General features: G+C 39.3%; 2 protein-coding genes, 1 long non-coding RNA gene and 1 pseudogene across 3 annotated transcripts; 2 read left to right on the plus strand and 2 right to left on the minus strand.

Annotated features, from left to right (window-relative positions):
• Positions 1-4,424: 4,424 nt before the first annotated feature.
• On the plus strand, positions 4,425-7,236 carry LOC148853491 (non-specific phospholipase C6-like). The gene is made up of 3 exons (XM_088941548.1): positions 4,425-6,261; positions 6,452-6,628; positions 6,730-7,236. The coding sequence occupies exons 1-3, from the start codon at positions 5,154-5,156 to the stop codon at positions 7,026-7,028; spliced, it is 1,584 nt and encodes a 527-aa protein (XP_088797674.1). The 5' UTR covers positions 4,425-5,153; the 3' UTR covers positions 7,029-7,236.
• Positions 7,214-8,514, minus strand: LOC148853492 (uncharacterized). Its single transcript, XR_016094972.1, has 2 exons — positions 8,317-8,514; positions 7,214-7,740 (listed from the first exon to the last, which is right to left on the minus strand). It is a non-coding gene; the product is annotated as an uncharacterized LOC148853492 (long non-coding RNA).
• Positions 8,491-9,249, plus strand: LOC148853493 (uncharacterized; annotated as a pseudogene).
• Positions 9,250-10,293: 1,044 nt separating this feature from the next.
• Positions 10,294-16,162, minus strand: LOC148853494 (nuclear transport factor 2A). Its single transcript, XM_088941549.1, has 2 exons — positions 15,738-16,162; positions 10,294-10,709 (listed from the first exon to the last, which is right to left on the minus strand). The coding sequence occupies exons 1-2, from the start codon at positions 16,032-16,034 to the stop codon at positions 10,635-10,637; spliced, it is 372 nt and encodes a 123-aa protein (XP_088797675.1). The 5' UTR covers positions 16,035-16,162; the 3' UTR covers positions 10,294-10,634.
• Positions 16,163-17,736: the final 1,574 nt, after the last annotated feature.

The following is a 17,736-nucleotide window of genomic DNA, read 5'->3' on the forward strand; positions in this document are numbered from 1 at the left end:
TATCTACAGAGCGATGATTCAGTCACCGGGGTGAGTACCTGTTATATGATGTGGTCCGTTTCATGCTCTAAATAAGCAATCTCTAAAATTTGGGCTATTTGAGGTTGGCACATCATCCAAAATATAGCTTATTTTGCCATCAACAGAAAATTTAGACACGTGGCTACATAATAAGTGAATTCTTCTGAAACCATAGAGCAGGGTTATGTGGTTTTGGGGTTCAGATTCAGTACTCACCGAACCATTCTCACACCGTCCTCACAGCCTTTTAGTCTGTGCATTGGGAACATGCATCTTCATAGTTGTATGTTTATTTTCATTAGGAGATATTTCCGATGCACGGTTGCAAAGGACTGGGGGACGTGTGAGCATGTTCTTGTGAGGATTAAATCAGGTTTAAGCTGTGTTTGGTTCCATGAGTGTTTATTGAATAAATGCCACCATATTAGTGTTACATAGGTATTGGTGTTTATTGCATATGAAGCAAAATGAAACAACTGTTTGGTTTCATCCTTTATCAAATAAATGGTAGAAAATTAAAACACTTTGATTTTTGTACATGGGACATTTGAGGAAACACCAAATTCTTGTTTCCCCCAATGCCCCAGTGTTTCTTGAAACCAAATGTTGATATGACACTTTAATGGGTATTAATATGAGGTAAAAAGTAAAAAAAACATTTAAAATCTAATCAAACAATAAAAATAAGAATAAACATTTAAAAACATTTAAAGTAAAGCTTAACCAAACAATAAAAATAAGGATAAACATTTAAAGTAAAAAAATACAAATAAACAGTATCCATAAATGCTTACAAAACCAAAGACATGTAGTGGTTGGATGTTGAGGTCAGCAATGGTTGTCAATGCCGAACCAGGGTTCTAACCTCCCATGTTCCATCAACCGTCTTTTGTATTTCACTTTCAGCCAAAATGATTATACACCAGTGATCAATGAATAAACCCAGCGCAGACTTAGGTCGGTGTGCGTATTTCGGGCTTGGCTTGGATTGTGGATTTGTGGTATATCAATGCAAATGAGCTCCCAAGGCTGTCAGGTTGGTGCTAACTGCCAACATGATTCTATGATTCGATCTATGTTTACCTGTCTTTGTGTTGCTGTCTGGTGTCTTGCTGAGGGGTTGTAGATATTCCGTGGATCAATTAGTTTTGCAACGCATCGTGTCCATTAGGCGTTCTCTTGGAGGTGGGGTATGAACGTAAGGTGGAGTACTCGTCTCCTTCAGACTACATTAATATGCAGAGGTTCTCTGTGAAAACTTCATTATTATCCTTAACCAAAATTTCCGCTTTGATTGTATCGCTCTAGATTATATTGGTACATGGTGTTATTAATATAAATCCTCACATTTCCAACTGCTCCATCACTCCTAAAACAGCAAGAATTAGTCCTGTGAAGAAAAGCAAACAGAGACTCAGTCCTTTCCATGTGAATTTGCCAGCGTTGAACAGATGGTAGGTTGAAAATTCCTAAGCATAGAAGTCGGTATACCTCTTGATTTATATCAATAAATCAAGAATGGGAAAAGGAGGGCATAAATAAGACATCTGGTGCAATTTGAACTCTGGTTTTCTTCTTTCAGAAGTATGAGAGGATGAGATAGAGTTTTTGGGGCCTTCCAATACAAAAGCTTGATGAGATAGATGCGCGTATTTTCTTCTTAATCTGGGAATTATGAAAAGAAATAGACATGTTTTTGACTCTCAAGATCTTTCACGGGATCTCTTGAATTTCATGAAAGGAGATTATATGCATCTCCCAACCCTTTGTTTAGACTGATGAGTCCAAATCCCTTCCCTCCCCCCCCCCCCTATCTGCTCCTAGATCCACTGTATTCTTATTTCTTGGAGCTTGAAAATTTGGTTAGTACCTCGACGCCCTCTGTCCTGACTCCAGAGATGGGAGTGGTTGAGTTGAGGAGACCCGCTTGAATGCCAAGTCCCAACTTTCTCAAAATCCAAGCATAGGATCTCTTTCTCTCTCTCGTGAATTATTTGGCGGCCTAGAGTGGTGTGCAGGTCCCATGGCCAAAGAGTCCCACTCAGGATCGATTTGATACCAGTTATCCATCATCGCTGGATCCCGCTAATAGGTAACCCAGCAGATCCCAACGTCATTAAATGCTGGTCCCCGCTATGCATCTTAATCTTGGGTTGGAACTTGGAAGGATGGATTGGAATGGACTACCCACCTTCATTAACAGAAAAAGCTTGGAGCAAACTGCAAACTGAAAACCGAATGAATACCAGGAAGTTTACGAAATAAGTAGCGAGTAGAAGAGAGGTGACACTAATCAGCTATATATGAATAAAATGGAGATATACAAATTAAGGAGCATTGAAGTTAAAATTATGTTTGAAACATCCACAACAATTCAGGATGAACTTTGGAGGGGTTGCATGCATATATAGAATGTGATTACTGATGACCACAGGCACAGCGACATATATGAAACTTCAAGATAGCTAGTGCATGCATACAGCATATTTGAATTACGACTATAAATAATAAATATTGTAGTAGTAGAACCCCACAGAATTATAATAGCTATCCAAACTCCATTACCATGGCATGGAATATTGTAAACCTGATTGAAGATGGCCATGAATATATAGTGAGATATGAACATCCACATTATATTCCTTGAGACCAAGGCAAGTATCTAAGAGTAGTGGACAATCATAGTACAGCACATGTGAAATTGGGCCCCAGTATATCACGAGATGATCTGGACTCTCGGTGCCCTTTCTTTGTGCACCACGTGATCAGATGCATCCAAGTAAGAAAGATGTGGCACTATCACAAATCACAATCTTCTGCCACTAATATTATTATATATAATTTATTATTGTTTCACAAATTCTTGCTGCCAATAAAATACCCACACAGAAGATCGGCCGGATTAACTGAATCATAGTGTCCCGTGCCAGGCATAAAATGCTAATTCTCCCAATTAATAAATTTCTCACTCACTCTCTGTATATATGGTTTGACGTTGGGTGTTATTATTTGTCACACAACCATGGGATTTATCCAATTCTGGAATATTGATTGGTTAAAGCATAAGCACACCAGCTTTATATGTATATAATTAAAAAGCAATTCAGGTACGATGTTATAAGTTTATTTTCTATCTCTATTTCATTTGAGAGTTGCAAGGGAGTGATGTGCTTTCATCAGAGTAGATATAGAGATGTGAACTCCATTACTCCAACATTAATCATTTCTGTAGTACAGCGCCTTTCAGCCATGTATTGAGAACATCTCTCCCCATGAATGATAATTTACAAGTATGGAGATATTCCTGATTTTATTCTAGATGAAAGGACAGCCACCAAATTGTACTAAAATTGGAGGAGGATTGGTGGAAGTATCATCAGTACAATATATTTGGAAAATGCCCATTAATACAAAGCACTGAAAACACCTCCGACCAATTTTCAATGCATCGGCATTACTAATTGTTTTCACAAAAGAAAGCATATGGGGCACTGAAAGATGTACAATAGAACAACCATTAAATCTATATATATATATATATTATTATATATCGAACCAGACTCTTGCAGTATGAGTTAATGAAATGAATATACACAACAATAGAAGGGAAATCACAGACAACTTCTTAATAGAACCTCGAAGGGCTTGGATCTTAAAAAAAAACAAATATCAATTCTCGCAAGTCAAACATGATGACAAGTAAATTTACTTGTTTTCAAAAGTTAAAATCGTAAAGCCAAAAAAATACAAAAGAAAAACCTTAAAGATGTCAGTGATGAATAGCTTTCAAATTTTGGTTTTTTGAGAATTTAAAAACAGGATTTTTTTATTTAAAAAGCGTATAGTTTTCAGAAAATACACACAATACGCCCAATACTTTAAACCATGTTCAAGACTGAGTAATGTGAATTTAACGTGAGGTTGGTGTGAGACGCGCTCGTAGTAAATAAAAAAAAGACCAGTAAGCTGTAGGCACCATTTCATACTTAGCTCAGTAAAATTATGTGTTCTGTTATAACTTATAAGCACAGTGAGCCCTTGGTTGGTTCCTCAATACAAGACCGGTACTCCGATATGTAAAATGAAAATTCGTGACATAATAGATTAGATGGATGGAGTTTGATACTTGTGAAGTGAAGGTACGATTACATGGGAAAAGGCGAGTGGATGTAGTAGATAGGCAGTAGGCTAGCCTAATCCGGTTAAGAAGCATTGAAGAGTGAAAAACTGCTGTACTGCATTTGATCTGAGCAGATGAATGGTAACCACTCAATTGGTATATCCCAGCCAATAAAACAGCAGTTTTTAATTAATATGGACCATGCCATCTGGTGTATGATCTGTGTATCAATAATGGCGCTTTCCTAGTATACGTTTTGGCCTTTGGGCACGTTTTATCAGTTATTACAATTCACAACACAGACAATATCAGGAAGGGGGGAAGGACACTGGTTCTGACAGAAAATATCAAAATGATACCTTCAGCTTCTAAATCAGTAAAGAGTTGAAGACTCGATACCAGATAACAGCTCAGTGAGTTACGTTGATACATAATTAGTTAATTCTTCTTAAATCGGAGAAAATAATGGAGAGAGAGAGAGAGAGAGAGAGAGGGAGAGGGGAACGGTAGCACACTAGCACCCATTTCCATTTGGCCACAATATACTGCTTGCATTGCCATTTGGGATTTGGCTTCTCTACTTCCCGTGATAAAATGCACAGAGTTGGTGGTGAAATCAAGGGACTGGGAAGAAGAAAAAACTAAAAAAAAAATGTTTTACTTTTTTCCTTTTTTTTTCTGTCTAGACTAGAGTGTAACAGAAACCATAGACCCATCTCTCTCTACTTTACCATCAAATTTTACTGTTCTCTGAGTTTGAACCAGCAGTGGCTTCCCCTTTTGTTTCCTTCTTCTTTTCTAGATCCCTCTCCCTCTCAAAGCGAGTCCGTGATTGATAAGACGGATTTTCTCTCGTTGTGGCTTAGACAGATTCAGCTTCATCTCCTCCACAAAAAGAAACCCGTTTCACTCGAAATCGCTGGCTTATTTATTCCAGGGGAAAGCAGGAGACTAAAAGAGAATGACAGAGTAAGGAGAAAAGAAAAGAAACACCGAGCCTTGGTCACCAAAAATGGGGAGATTCAAAACCAGACAATTTCCCCTGGTCTCAACTCTTCCGAGACTCCTCATACTCCTCCTCCTCACCCTTTCCTATGCCTCTCACCCCACGTTTTCTGCTCCTTCTATCCAACAACCCATCAAGACCATTGTAGTCCTTGTCCTGGAGAATCGGTCTTTCGATCACATGCTCGGATGGATGAAGAAATATGTCAATCCATCCATCAATGGAGTCACAGGCAACGAATGCAACCCAGTCTCAACCAAATCCCCCCAGTCCCATTCAATCTGCTTCACTGACGATGCCCAATTTGTCGACCCAGACCCCGGCCACTCCTTTCAGGACGTCCAGGAGCAGGTGTTCGGATCCAGCCTCATTCCTTCCATGTCAGGATTTGTCCAACAGGCGATGGCAATGCTCTCCAACCTCTCAGACACTGTCATGAAAGGCTTCAAACCCGAATCTGTACCCGTTTACGCCTCCCTGGTGCGGGAATTCGCCGTGTTTGATCGATGGTTCTCTTCAATTCCTGGGCCGACACAACCAAATAGGCTCTTCGTCTACTCTGCGACTTCTCATGGCTCGACGAGCCATGTTCCGAAGCAGCTAGCAAGAGGGTACCCACAGAAAACCATCTTCGATTCTCTCCATGAGAATGGATTGGACTTCGGCATTTACTTCCAGAACATTCCTACCACTCTCTTCTACAGGAATCTGAGAAAATTGAAATACATATTCAAGTTCCATCAGTTCGATTTCAAGTTCAAGAAGCATGCCAGAGAAGGCAAATTGCCAAACTTAACGGTGATCGAGCCAAGATATTTCGATCTCAAAGGGTTACCCGCCAACGACGACCACCCTTCTCACGATGTCGCAAGTGGGCAGAAGCTAGTGAAGGAGGTTTACGAGACATTGAGATCAAGTCCTCAGTGGAACGAGGCGCTTCTGGTTATTACCTACGATGAGCACGGTGGGTTCTTTGATCACGTTAAGACTCCCTATGTGAATGTGCCCAACCCAGACGGCAACACTGGCCCTGCTCCTTACTTCTTCAAGTTTGATCGCTTGGGAGTTCGAGTGCCGACAATCATGGTCTCTCCATGGATAAAGAAAGGGACTGGTAATATTAACTTGTTCTCTTTCCCTTTTTCTTCTTCAGGTTCTGATCCTAGCAATCCTGAATAGGAAATTGTTTCTGCTGGTTTATTCATCTGCACTTGCTGCAGATTCACGATTCAAATTAGCTTTACTTGTGCGGCATAAAACAAGTTTGATTTATCTGTTTGAAATTTGGATGTGTTAATCTGCAGTAATCAGTGCCCCAAATGGGCCTACTCCAGACTCGGAGTTCGAGCACTCTTCAATACCCGCAACAATCAAGAAGATATTCAACCTTAACTCCAATTTCTTGACGCACAGAGATGCTTGGGCCGGGACGTTTGAGCATGTCCTGGGAGGATTAACGTCCCCTAGAACTGATTGCCCAGGTATATATTCCAGCCATCTCTTCTGGTCTAAAATTAATACTCGAACCCAATTTGTTGATGTTAAGATTTAACAAGTGAGCAAAAATTTTTCTTTGTTACAGAGGTACTGCCGGAAGTGACCCCTTTAAGAAAGACAGAAGCGAAAGAAGATGGAAAGCTGTCTGAGTTTCAGAGCGAGATAGTCCAATTAGCTGCAGTTCTGAACGGTGACCACTTATTGAGCAGCTTCCCTGAGGGGATGACTAACAAAATGAGTGTGAAAGAGGCTCATGATTATGTGAAGGGCGCTGTATTAAGATTCATAAGAGCGAGCAAAGAAGCGATCAAGTTGGGTGCAGATGAATCTGCAATTGTAGACATGAGGTCGTCTCTCACCACTAGAACCACACTCCGCCATTAAATCAATTATCAATTCAAGGGTGTGCGTGCGTGCGTGTGTCCCCTACTCCCCTCTTGTTCTAATTAAAACCCAAATAAATAATTTGGGTCTTCATAATACTAATACCATAGCATAGCATAGGAATACTGTCAGTCGATATATCATATATATGTATTCAAAATCAAATTCAATAGAGAGGCAGAGGCTTGCATTTGCATTTTGTTCTTTATTTCTTTTTGCAGCTGTCCAGTCATACATCATACTCATACATGCATCCATTCTCTCAGTCTCCGCGATTTTGTTAGGTTTCTCCGATTCGAAATTGGTCTGAGTCTGTCTGACTGACAGACTGACTGGTACTTTAGGGTTTTTAACTGAAGGAGATTTTTCCTATCTCCATCTGGCTAATTACACACCGACGTAGAAATCCCAGATTTTATTCACTATGGCAGCTCGTGAACTGAATCACAGAAATCAGTAGGACCGCCACCTTGTATTTCGTTCAGAAGCTCCGACTGCCTAGTACTCCCTTCCAAGCTTGCTATCAAAGGTCTCTCTATTCTGCGACGTGTTCAACTTCAACTTCGGTAAGCCTTTCCTTGTGGCGTAGACAAGAACCCCATTAGATAAGTTGTAGCCATCTGATTGGACATGTGTAGAGTAGAGGTGACTGGTGAGGCATCTTCTTTATTAGTACCAAGAATAAAAAATCCCACCAGCAAGCAGCAAGCATCTGCATCAAACAGCATTGATTTGAAATACTTCAAAACATCATCCTCTATGTATTGTAATTTGTAACGTCCTCTGCCGCTGCTGAGTTTTAGCCAATCTCAATCTCATCTACAAGGTATACCCGGATCTTCTCCTCACCGAGCGCATCTCACACAGACCTCACAGCTCCATCCCACCGTGTGTATTGGGAACATCTCCTGTCCTTTGACAGATGTTCCCGATACACAGTGGGATAGGGCTGTGAGGTCCTTATGCACCTCTGTGACTAAGGAGCAGATCCCAATTATAGAGGAGGTACGTAACCACATACGTAAGTGGTACAGTACGTGGAGTGTAAAGGGAGAGGCGGACATTCTAATCAAATTACTAGGGTAAAAGACGTATCTCCCCTGGGTTTTCAATATAAATAGTTAAAGACTCATACATCCCCTCTAGATTCACAGGTGAGAGAACTTAACCCTCCCTTCTGTGAACAAGATACGTTATATTTGACATAATTGATCAAAAGACCTATCTGCCCTTCATTATTTATTAAATTTTCAAAAGAAAACCACCGAAACTGTAATGGAAAACGTACCAGGATGACTGATGGCTGTAATAATGAATGAGAGGTACTTATAACTGCAAACAAATAGCTCACCTCTTTTTTTCATCAATGCTCTATATTTGAAGTCCAAGCTTCAGAACTCTGTCTTCTATCTTCGGTTTTAAATATAGGAACTCATTGAATTAAGATATACAAGTTTGCTGGATGAAATCCTTTGCAAGAGTACTCCTGCGAGGAGTAAAACCTTTAAAGAATGTTAAGCTATCAAAATCAGTAGTGTGCTCTTCCATGGAGATACGTACAGATAGAGGATCAAATAAGAGGGCTTATGATATAGGGGAAACCTTTTGCAGTTGGCAAAGCCCGTTGAGGAAACATAAACGGCTATTGGGAGGAAATATGGTTTGAGACTGAGTGGAGTGCAACAAAGATAAAGGAAGGATTCAGGATAGCTTCCCATGGCCTGAAAAGCTTCGATATCAAGGAGATGGGCAGCCATTTTGGAGACTTATTGTTTCTAAAGCAACTGGTTGCTCCAAAATGAAGACTAGTTTGAAAAGGTATAGAGCATTTTGCAAATAGCAACGTCATGCAGACTTCCAAATTGGGCTTTTGAAACAATGTGCCTACCGAGAGGTGCTGGAGTTTCCAACTTTGACACTTACTTGAGCCTTGAGGATACCATTTAAGGATTCCATTGATGTTGCAAATTTGTTTGATGTCACTGTTATATCATCAGAAGTTGGATATATACAAAAATAAGATAAAAAAAAAAAAAAAAAGATGCAGAGATCTTCAAAGCTACCTAAGATCATATCAATTTGGAGGCTGAAAAAGCAGTGCATGTTAGAGATGAACAAAGGGCAAATAAAGTGGGAGCCGATGCCATAGGAATTTGATTGCTGGTTGTGGGAGTCAGATATAAAGACATTTGCAGAGATACAAGACTACATTCTCCGATAAAATAAATAGGCTCCACCAAACTAAGGGCCCATGACTCTTCAGGATGAGATGAAGCTTGTCTCAAAATTGGTCCATTAAAATCTTACAAAGTATGTACGAAAGTATCTCAGCCTCAGGCATATGTTAGCTCCAAGATGCAAATGGATCATTGTACCATATATTGTTTTTAGTTTCATGGCAAGGCAATAAAAAGCAATTTTGGGTTTAAAAAAAATAAATTAACCCACATGATGACATGTGCAAACGAGTGCTAATCAAGAGGAAGTTTTCGTCTGATACAATTTGAAAAGGAGGATGTTTTAATATTCAATTTCAAGTGAAACCTTCAGAAAAAGGAAATGTCTTGGTATTTAGGCGAAACCTGTCTTTTACCCTAATTTCTAAAAGGCAGGAATATGCAAACCAACCAAACACAATTACACAAACAAGTGGAAAGGGAGAGGGCGCATCGTTACGTTTCAATTTCAAATCAGCTCTTCGTCTGGCTCTTACCTTTGATTCCCTTTTGCAGTTGCAGCAGTGCACAGACGACAGACACGGTGACAAAATGGGCTAAGCAAGGCACTTCAATACTACGTGGCAAGCATGTGGCGTATACCCATTGTCTCGCACAAGCAAGCAGTCCCACAAGTAAAAAACCCAAACATTACATCTACCATTTTATAGGGAATCGGGAAACCCACGCCCATGATTTTTCTTTTCTAGCATTCCAAGTCACAATATAATACGAGGACTAATCATCACATCCATGGTCCGAATGGTTTCCCTTCCATTACATGGCAAATTTCAGAATTCGGCTTAAAAAAAAAAAAGCTTAAAATTAGACTTCCTTGGAGAGCTTAAAATTAAGACAATCGAAACTTGAAGACTACCAGTGAGAGGGAGTTCGAAGGAGTTCCACTATCCAACCCTCAAAAAGGAGCATCTCGTCCTCTTTTTTTAATTAGTTCGAGAATTTTTCCACCCAAACCACACACATTCCGCGGGTCCTGCCTTGAGTTCAGTTGCAAGTTGCAAGAAATGAAGAGAGACGAGACATACATAGAATAGAAATTTGAAAATAAATATAATGATAATGCAAAATTTAAAAGCCATCAAATCTCCCAGGCCCTCTAGTTGTTGGAATTGTAGGGCGGTGCATCATCCAATCAGCCAAACCACTTAACAACAAAGCAAATCCCAGGTGGTTCCCAAGATATAATATAATATTTAAAAGGTAAAAACACAAACAACCAACCAACCAACCACTAATATTTAAAAGAAAAAAAAACAAAGACCCCCAATTCTCTGTCTAAAAACTAAACAGGATTTAGCAAACTGGTATCGGCGGTTCCAGACATCCCAAGTCCCAACCACTCTAGTTCTCAGGTGGTCGCCCTCATTTTTTAAGCATAGTTCAACCGGAAAATGTCATTTAATACATAAAAGCTTCCCTGTGGGGTGGGCATCAAATGGAACATCTGCAAGCAAAAGAATGGACGAGTACAAAATATGGTGAGACTAGCAACGAGAATAAGGAAACCAATGAGACAATGATGAATAGCAAGATGACTCAAACACAACTCAGAATACCACACTCCTTTCACAAAACCACAAGGTAACAAGAGGATTTCTTGCCATGCGCAAGACACAAACTAAACATTTGTGACGATGTATTGCACCGTGATTTTTTTTGTTTTAGCAGCAACAATAAAATGACTTTTATCAAAACTAATTCGATGGAAGTAAGAAAATCCCAGGCTATCAGAAAACCAATAGCAGAGAACTAACAATGAAAACATAGAATATTAGTGGACATAACCAGCAAATATACAATGCCAACCCTCAAAGTACTGAGCGGCCCCAGGGCTTGGTACTCTCTGAACCAGGTTCAATTTCAATCACCCCCCCCCCGCGGCACTGCCCACCCCAACTCTTCTCTTTTCCCTCAAGCAAGTTAATAACTAAAATGTTAGCAGACCTAGAATCCACCTGAACGAGTAGCTCATCAAAGAAGCTAATGCCAAACACCCAGCAATCCCCTTCAATACAATCAAACAAGACCAGCCTGAAGAGCAGAAGAGTAGGCTAGCTTCAAAACCTTGTTAAAATGCAACCAACTCTGCCCATACAGAACTGCCTTTTCCAATAGGACAAACTCAGGAATAGTGTTGCGACTTGGGCAGGCTCAGGTTGAGGTTTTATCAAATTTTGAATGAGCCCGGCCAAGGTCCTGGTCAGATGCAGTGTCAACTCTGATACCCAAGTTGTAACCCTACACAAGAAAATATCAACCCGATGAACACTCCAAACCACAATCTCGATGAAAAAATAGGAACCAATAGATCCTGGAGGGAGAAAAAACACTATCCTCAGCAAGGTTAGATCAGAGGAGAGATGATTTAATCTTGACCACTTTCAATGCTAATAAAACAGATAAAGCCACCAAAAAATGGGCCCACCTAACACCAAATCCTCGTTCCAAAAGAACCAGACAGTTGAGCACTCTTGACACAAATATTCTTCTTTGCACTAAGGCTCTTTGCAACATTTCCCATGACAAAAGAAAATGCATTATTTCAGCAAATTCTTTATCATGAGCACGGATGAAACTGCACCATTTCATCTCATCTATGGATAGGATCTGACAACACCTAAATACCATTCAATTGTAAGGATCTTAAAATTTACGTACACCCAAGGAGGACAGGATCTGACAAATAGAAATAATTACAAAACCACATATTTGTGGAAACGTCCTCCGGTGTATGTAGATGTTAAAACTTGCAGCATAAATAGCCCTTACTCATAAAAAACCAATTACAGAAGTTATGTTAAGAAAAATATGCTTTTGCTATTATTCACTGAAAAACATAAGCACCCATTAAGCATATAGTTCGTGTTCAGAAATTCAAATGCATCAATTAGAAATCCACAAGCCAGTACTTCGTTGTGGAGTCAGGGCAGGTAACCTGAAAACCCAAGAAATCAAAACAGATTTATGGTACTAAATGAATTAATAACTATTACACTTTTTTCAGGAGACCTTACCCAACCAGCTGGTTGGCACCTTGCACAATTACACGTTTTTTCCCTATGGCAAAATTGTTAAGGTAAATTAATAGGGGCCATAATGTTTCAGTAATAGGAGAAAGTGTGAGAATATCTTGGGTGTTAATTTTAGAATTTAGATATAGTTGCCATTACTTGGTGTAATGGTAAAGTGTCAGGCTGGCAAGCATGAGAATGCAGGTTCAAGTCTGAGAGAAGCCAATTTGTGCAGGGGGGAACAAAAAAAAATTAAAGGTTAGGGTGGTATCCAGTCTACCCCTCCCAAGGCCCAAGGTAGCTGGGACCAACATTGGGCAATGGCCTTTTCTTTAGATACCTGTTTTATTTCTATCTGTAGTTAAATAACAATACATGGTAGAACACTGATATTCACTGCAGATGGACTGTCAAGAGGGAGATCACAACCTGAACCAAAATAGAATAATAAACATGAAAAAAGAAAGTACGAACATAAGAGACTGGCTAGGGTCAGATTCTGGTCAAGTACAAATTAGCAAAGTGGAAATGAAGCAGGACCTAAATCTAGTCAGTATTTGCAAAATCAGAACTTTTTGGCTCAGTTTGGAAGGAGTACACATACAAATTTGTAGAGTACAAAACCTTGCATTTTGTATTATTTTATATGTATTTGCACTGTACACATTTGTATTTGAACTCTTTCCAAACTGACCTTAGTGTTACTGTTAAATACCTCTAGGTGGATTGGAGGACCAATCATCAAATCAGGAATTACCATACCAAAATAAGACCACAATTATCAAGGAATCTTAACATGGTTTTCCTTTCTTTTTCTTTAAAAAAAGGAATGAAAACAAGTAGATGTACCTTTTGCATGTTTGACATGGTTACCTTCTAAAAGGAACAAAGATATGAAGTTTACTGTCCAATACAGCGAAGAGATTGTGAATGAGGTAAATAACATGAAAATGATCATGTATCCACATCCAACAAAAAAAATGTCAACAGCAACAGCAATGACACTGCAATGGAAACAGACAACCCTTTACCTCAAGCTAAATGAAGTAGAAGGGAGGATCTCCCCATCTTTAAGGGAAAGCACCCATTCTCCCTACCAACTTTCTCATTCAGCCTCCAAATTCCACAAAAATTAAACTAGAATATCCATTCTCAAGCTTATATAAATAATAAACATGTCAACGGAATATCCTTAGGTCATAGGGTCCAATCTATTGAGAGAATTAGCCTCTCCCTTCTCCAATTTGAGGCATCTCCTAAGAACCCTAATCTGAAAAGAAAAAAATCTTTCAAGAATCTCAGACTGATAAAAAGTCTTCCAAGAGCCCTAGCATGCAAAGAGTCAAAGGCAATATGCAACCAAACTCAAGTTCCAGACTTCCAGAATTATAAATTCTTGGCGTAACCATCAACTGGATTCAGAAACCAAAAATTAATAATTCCTAACTTGAAGAACTCAACCTAATCCGATGCTATCAGCAAATGGATTAACTACTTAACATATCCTTCTCATTTGACAGGAAAACTTAACCAATCCCAATGACAACATGGTTGCAGTATAACAGATCAACCATGTTGTGCAGATCAAACATCAAAGTAGCTGATCTGCTATACCGCAACCATGGGTCAATTACTGATCAGCAAATGGATTAACCAATATGGTCCGTGCAGGCAAACATCAAAGTATATGGTAAAACTGAACGGTCATTACTCATCTGACCAAAATACCAAATATCAAATTAATGAGTAATGACTATTCAGTTTACCATATACTTTGATGTTTGCAAAGGTTAGAAGCTTAGTATATAAGCCAAAATCTGATGGTGTAATTTGATTACCATAGAGCAGATAGAGAGAAATCTAATACTGAAAGGGTAGTATCTAGTTAAGTGGAGAGATATATAATCAGACCTACAAGGAGTCCCGACATAGATGGGGAACGAAAAGCTGGATAACTTCTCTTCTTCCTGCACCTTCTACATTAGCTGCTGGAAATGCCTCATTTCCCATTCATGTTGTCAGTTATGGCCCTTATGGATCAAAATATGTGGCTATATGAAAGAAAAACCGTCTTCTTTCTGTGTTTAGGTCACCCAAACAGCTAATCAAGTAGTAACTGGTATAAGTTCTCTTCTAGATGGAAGCAACTCCAGTGTTTTAAAAGCAAAAGGCCTTCTAGAGCCCATGGCACATGGCAGGGGGAACACCTTTTTGAAGCAGGGCACAGTTGTTGGAAAAAAAAAGTAATACATAAAAATATAAACTTAAATTTTAGAAAGAAACCAAATATTTTTTGACAGATAAATATTTAAGAAAAAAACCCTATTGGCTTAAACTAAAATGCATAAGCATAAAATAAAAAACATATTCAAATGAAAAGATGGAAGTTAAAACAAACATATGTAGAGTGGGAATGGAACAAAGGCACTTCAAGCATGTGAACCCCAACCTATTAATTTATTTCATATTTGACTTCAAGTAGCTAGTAGCAGTCCTTGTAGAATTACAATTTCCAAAATGATCTTAAGAGAAAAGAGCTGCCTACATTAGTAAATACAAGTGTGCAAAGAAGAATGGCTGAGATACAAATCTAAATCAAAAGAACAAAACAAGTGCAGTTTGAACTTATGAAAACCAAATATTACTAAACCTCAATAAAGAAGAAACCCAAATCTGAGACAGAATTGCCAGACCGGCTTGAATTTCCAACTAAGAAACAACAATAATGATACATGCCCATGGCTATTGGATGGAAAATGAATAAAGAGAAAGAGAATTGAAAAGATATTAGTATAAGACAACCAAGAAAATTCATAGTAATTGGCATTACCAAAAGAAAACATTGAGGAACGAAAGGGACAGAGTTAAGTATCTATAATGAAAAAAAAAAAAAAAATACACAAAGACACAAGCTTCTCCGCAAACTGAAAGCAGCCAAGTCCAGCTTTGAATCACCAATAAATCAATCGCTACCATAGGTACCAAAAACAACATCAACAAAGATGGGCTGTAGTTATTGCGATTTCTAAACGAATCATAGTTACCACCATGATCAAGTTCATAGCTCAAACTCATCCAAAGCATCACAAACAGAAAAAGTACAACAAAAACCCTAAATCTATGTTAAAACCACACATATAAGAAGAAGAGAAACTGCTATCCAGGTCTACAACAACAACAGCCGGATCATAATACCTTAACGAGCAATTAAGATGATCAAGAACAAAGGTAATTCTTTTTTTTTTCTTGTTAAGAACAAATGTAATTAAAAATCAGCTCTGCATCATCTACGCGATAACAATCGACCACTACCAATCAAGTTTCAGAACTCAATAACCAGAAACAGATCGAACAAGAGATTCCGACAAATAAAACCCTAAAAAACCACAGAAGCGTTTAAATAGAATAAAAAAGAGGACCTAAAAAAGGAGATTACAATAACAAGTACTTTGATAATATACCTGACTGAACTTGAGGGCATGTTGTTCGCCGGCGAGCTGAAGATTGCCACTGACGAAGACAAGCATGCCGCCGGCGGGGCCGGAGGGCTGACAGTCAACGGTGGTAATGCTGTGCTGGCACTGTTGAAAGGGAAGGCCGGTCAGGTGGGCTACAATATTCTGTGAGCCTTGGATCTTCTGACCCTCAAAAGTAAGCATTGAGCCCTCCTGATACAAGTTAGCGAGGCCCGCACGATTTGCATCGAAGGTCGTGTAGTAGTGCTCCACAAACGCCTTGGCTAATGAATCGGGATCCATCGTCGTATTGCGAGCTTCTATATTCTCTCAAATACTCTGTGCTTTTCCCGTTGCTTTGGTTTGCAGCTGCAGCAGAGGAGCCGAGGAGGTAAGGGAAAGAGCTCCACAATGAGAGATGAGAGAGAAAGAGAATTTCTGTATTTTATTTGTTTTAATAAAAAGGGTAGGTCCCCTTGTTCTCCGGATTTCATAGACGCGACATTCCATCTGTAAAACACATCCACGGCAGAAGTTTTAGGGTGCCAACTGGCGGGGTTGCTAACGTCTGTATCTGATTGGCACATTGTAGCGGAAATTTACGCACCACCCCACACCAGGCCCCCTGCATAAATATTCTCCACTGCCCCACTTACAGATATGCCACGTCATCCATCGAATCAAACCCAACCGTGAAACTGCTTACTTTTTTCTGAATGATTGGAATAACAAATCCCAGGAATTCCAATTCAGGGGCAGGGGTCATTATAGAGACCAGATCTGCTCCTAACCCAAGGCGCCTCACTCGCGCCTCACACGCACATCATACCATGTATTGGGAACATCTCCCGTACTTATAAGTTATTATTCACAAGAGATGTTCCCAATGCACGGTGGATGTACATGTGAGGCACCCCGTGTGAGGAGCAGATCCCGTTCCGTCATTATAAAGGAAGACTCCAAAGTTGCTAGGTCGATTAATCTCGACGAGATCAAAACGGAGAGACAACCAAGACAAGTGATGGGCACTATCCCCAATTGTAAAAATTCTTGGGGAGCCTGAACCTCTTTTTTTTTGGATTTCGAGAGAGGGGGATAGTTGGTTAATGGGATTTTGGTTTCCATTGATCAATAATCTCATATTCTTTTTTTCAGTTTTATGTGGGAATTAGGGAAAGTTTATTTTTCTAAGTATCACTTACCCAGGAACGTGACACTTATCTCCTAGGTGGGTAAATAACTTTCCTATATAAGGAGAGTTTTCGATACTTGAATGGGACAAAAATGCCCTTTTTTAGGAAGGCTCAGTTTGGAAAGAGTACAACTGCAAATATGTACAGTACAAATAGATACAAAATATTAGATTTTGCACTCTACATATTTGTATCTGTACTTCTTCCGAACTGAGCCTAATGGATTTCTATGGCTAAAATGGTCACTGCCTTATTTACCTAGAAAATAAAAGATGGGTAAATGCACCTACTTGGGTAAGTGTTTTCCAGGAAAAACTTACCCAAAACTTACCCAGATAATTGCATTTACCCGAGTAAGTAATTTACCGAAAAGCAAATGAGGCCTTAAGGTCATTATGGAAAGAGCAATGAAGTGGGGGTATTAAATGTAAAACTTACATCCGCTTCATTGGTAACAGTTTCCTCCTATCATTCACCAACATCGAAGATTATAATCTAATCCTCAACGAAGGTCCATGGTTCAGCGTTAATGGGAAATGCTTGGTTCCCTTCCAATAGATGAACAACTTCAACCCTCTCACAACAAAGATCGAAGAAGTTGATCTTTGGATTTGATTACCTAGTCTCCCTCTTGATTGCTAGTCAAGAGATGAACTAGAAATTATCCTCCAAGAAATATGACCGGTGCTAAAGCTTGATTCCAACATGGAAGAGTTTCTGAGAGTTGTTTATCCTCGATTTTGTGTTTGTGTCAACCTTACCAAACCCATCAAGCTACAAATGCCTCTAACTTCTGGAGGTCAAAAGCATAA

Source organism: Nelumbo lutea, chromosome 4 (genome assembly GCF_056320005.1).
Source record: "Nelumbo lutea isolate HS-2025 chromosome 4, American lotus-T2T, whole genome shotgun sequence".
NCBI lineage: Eukaryota > Viridiplantae > Streptophyta > Magnoliopsida > Proteales > Nelumbonaceae > Nelumbo > Nelumbo lutea.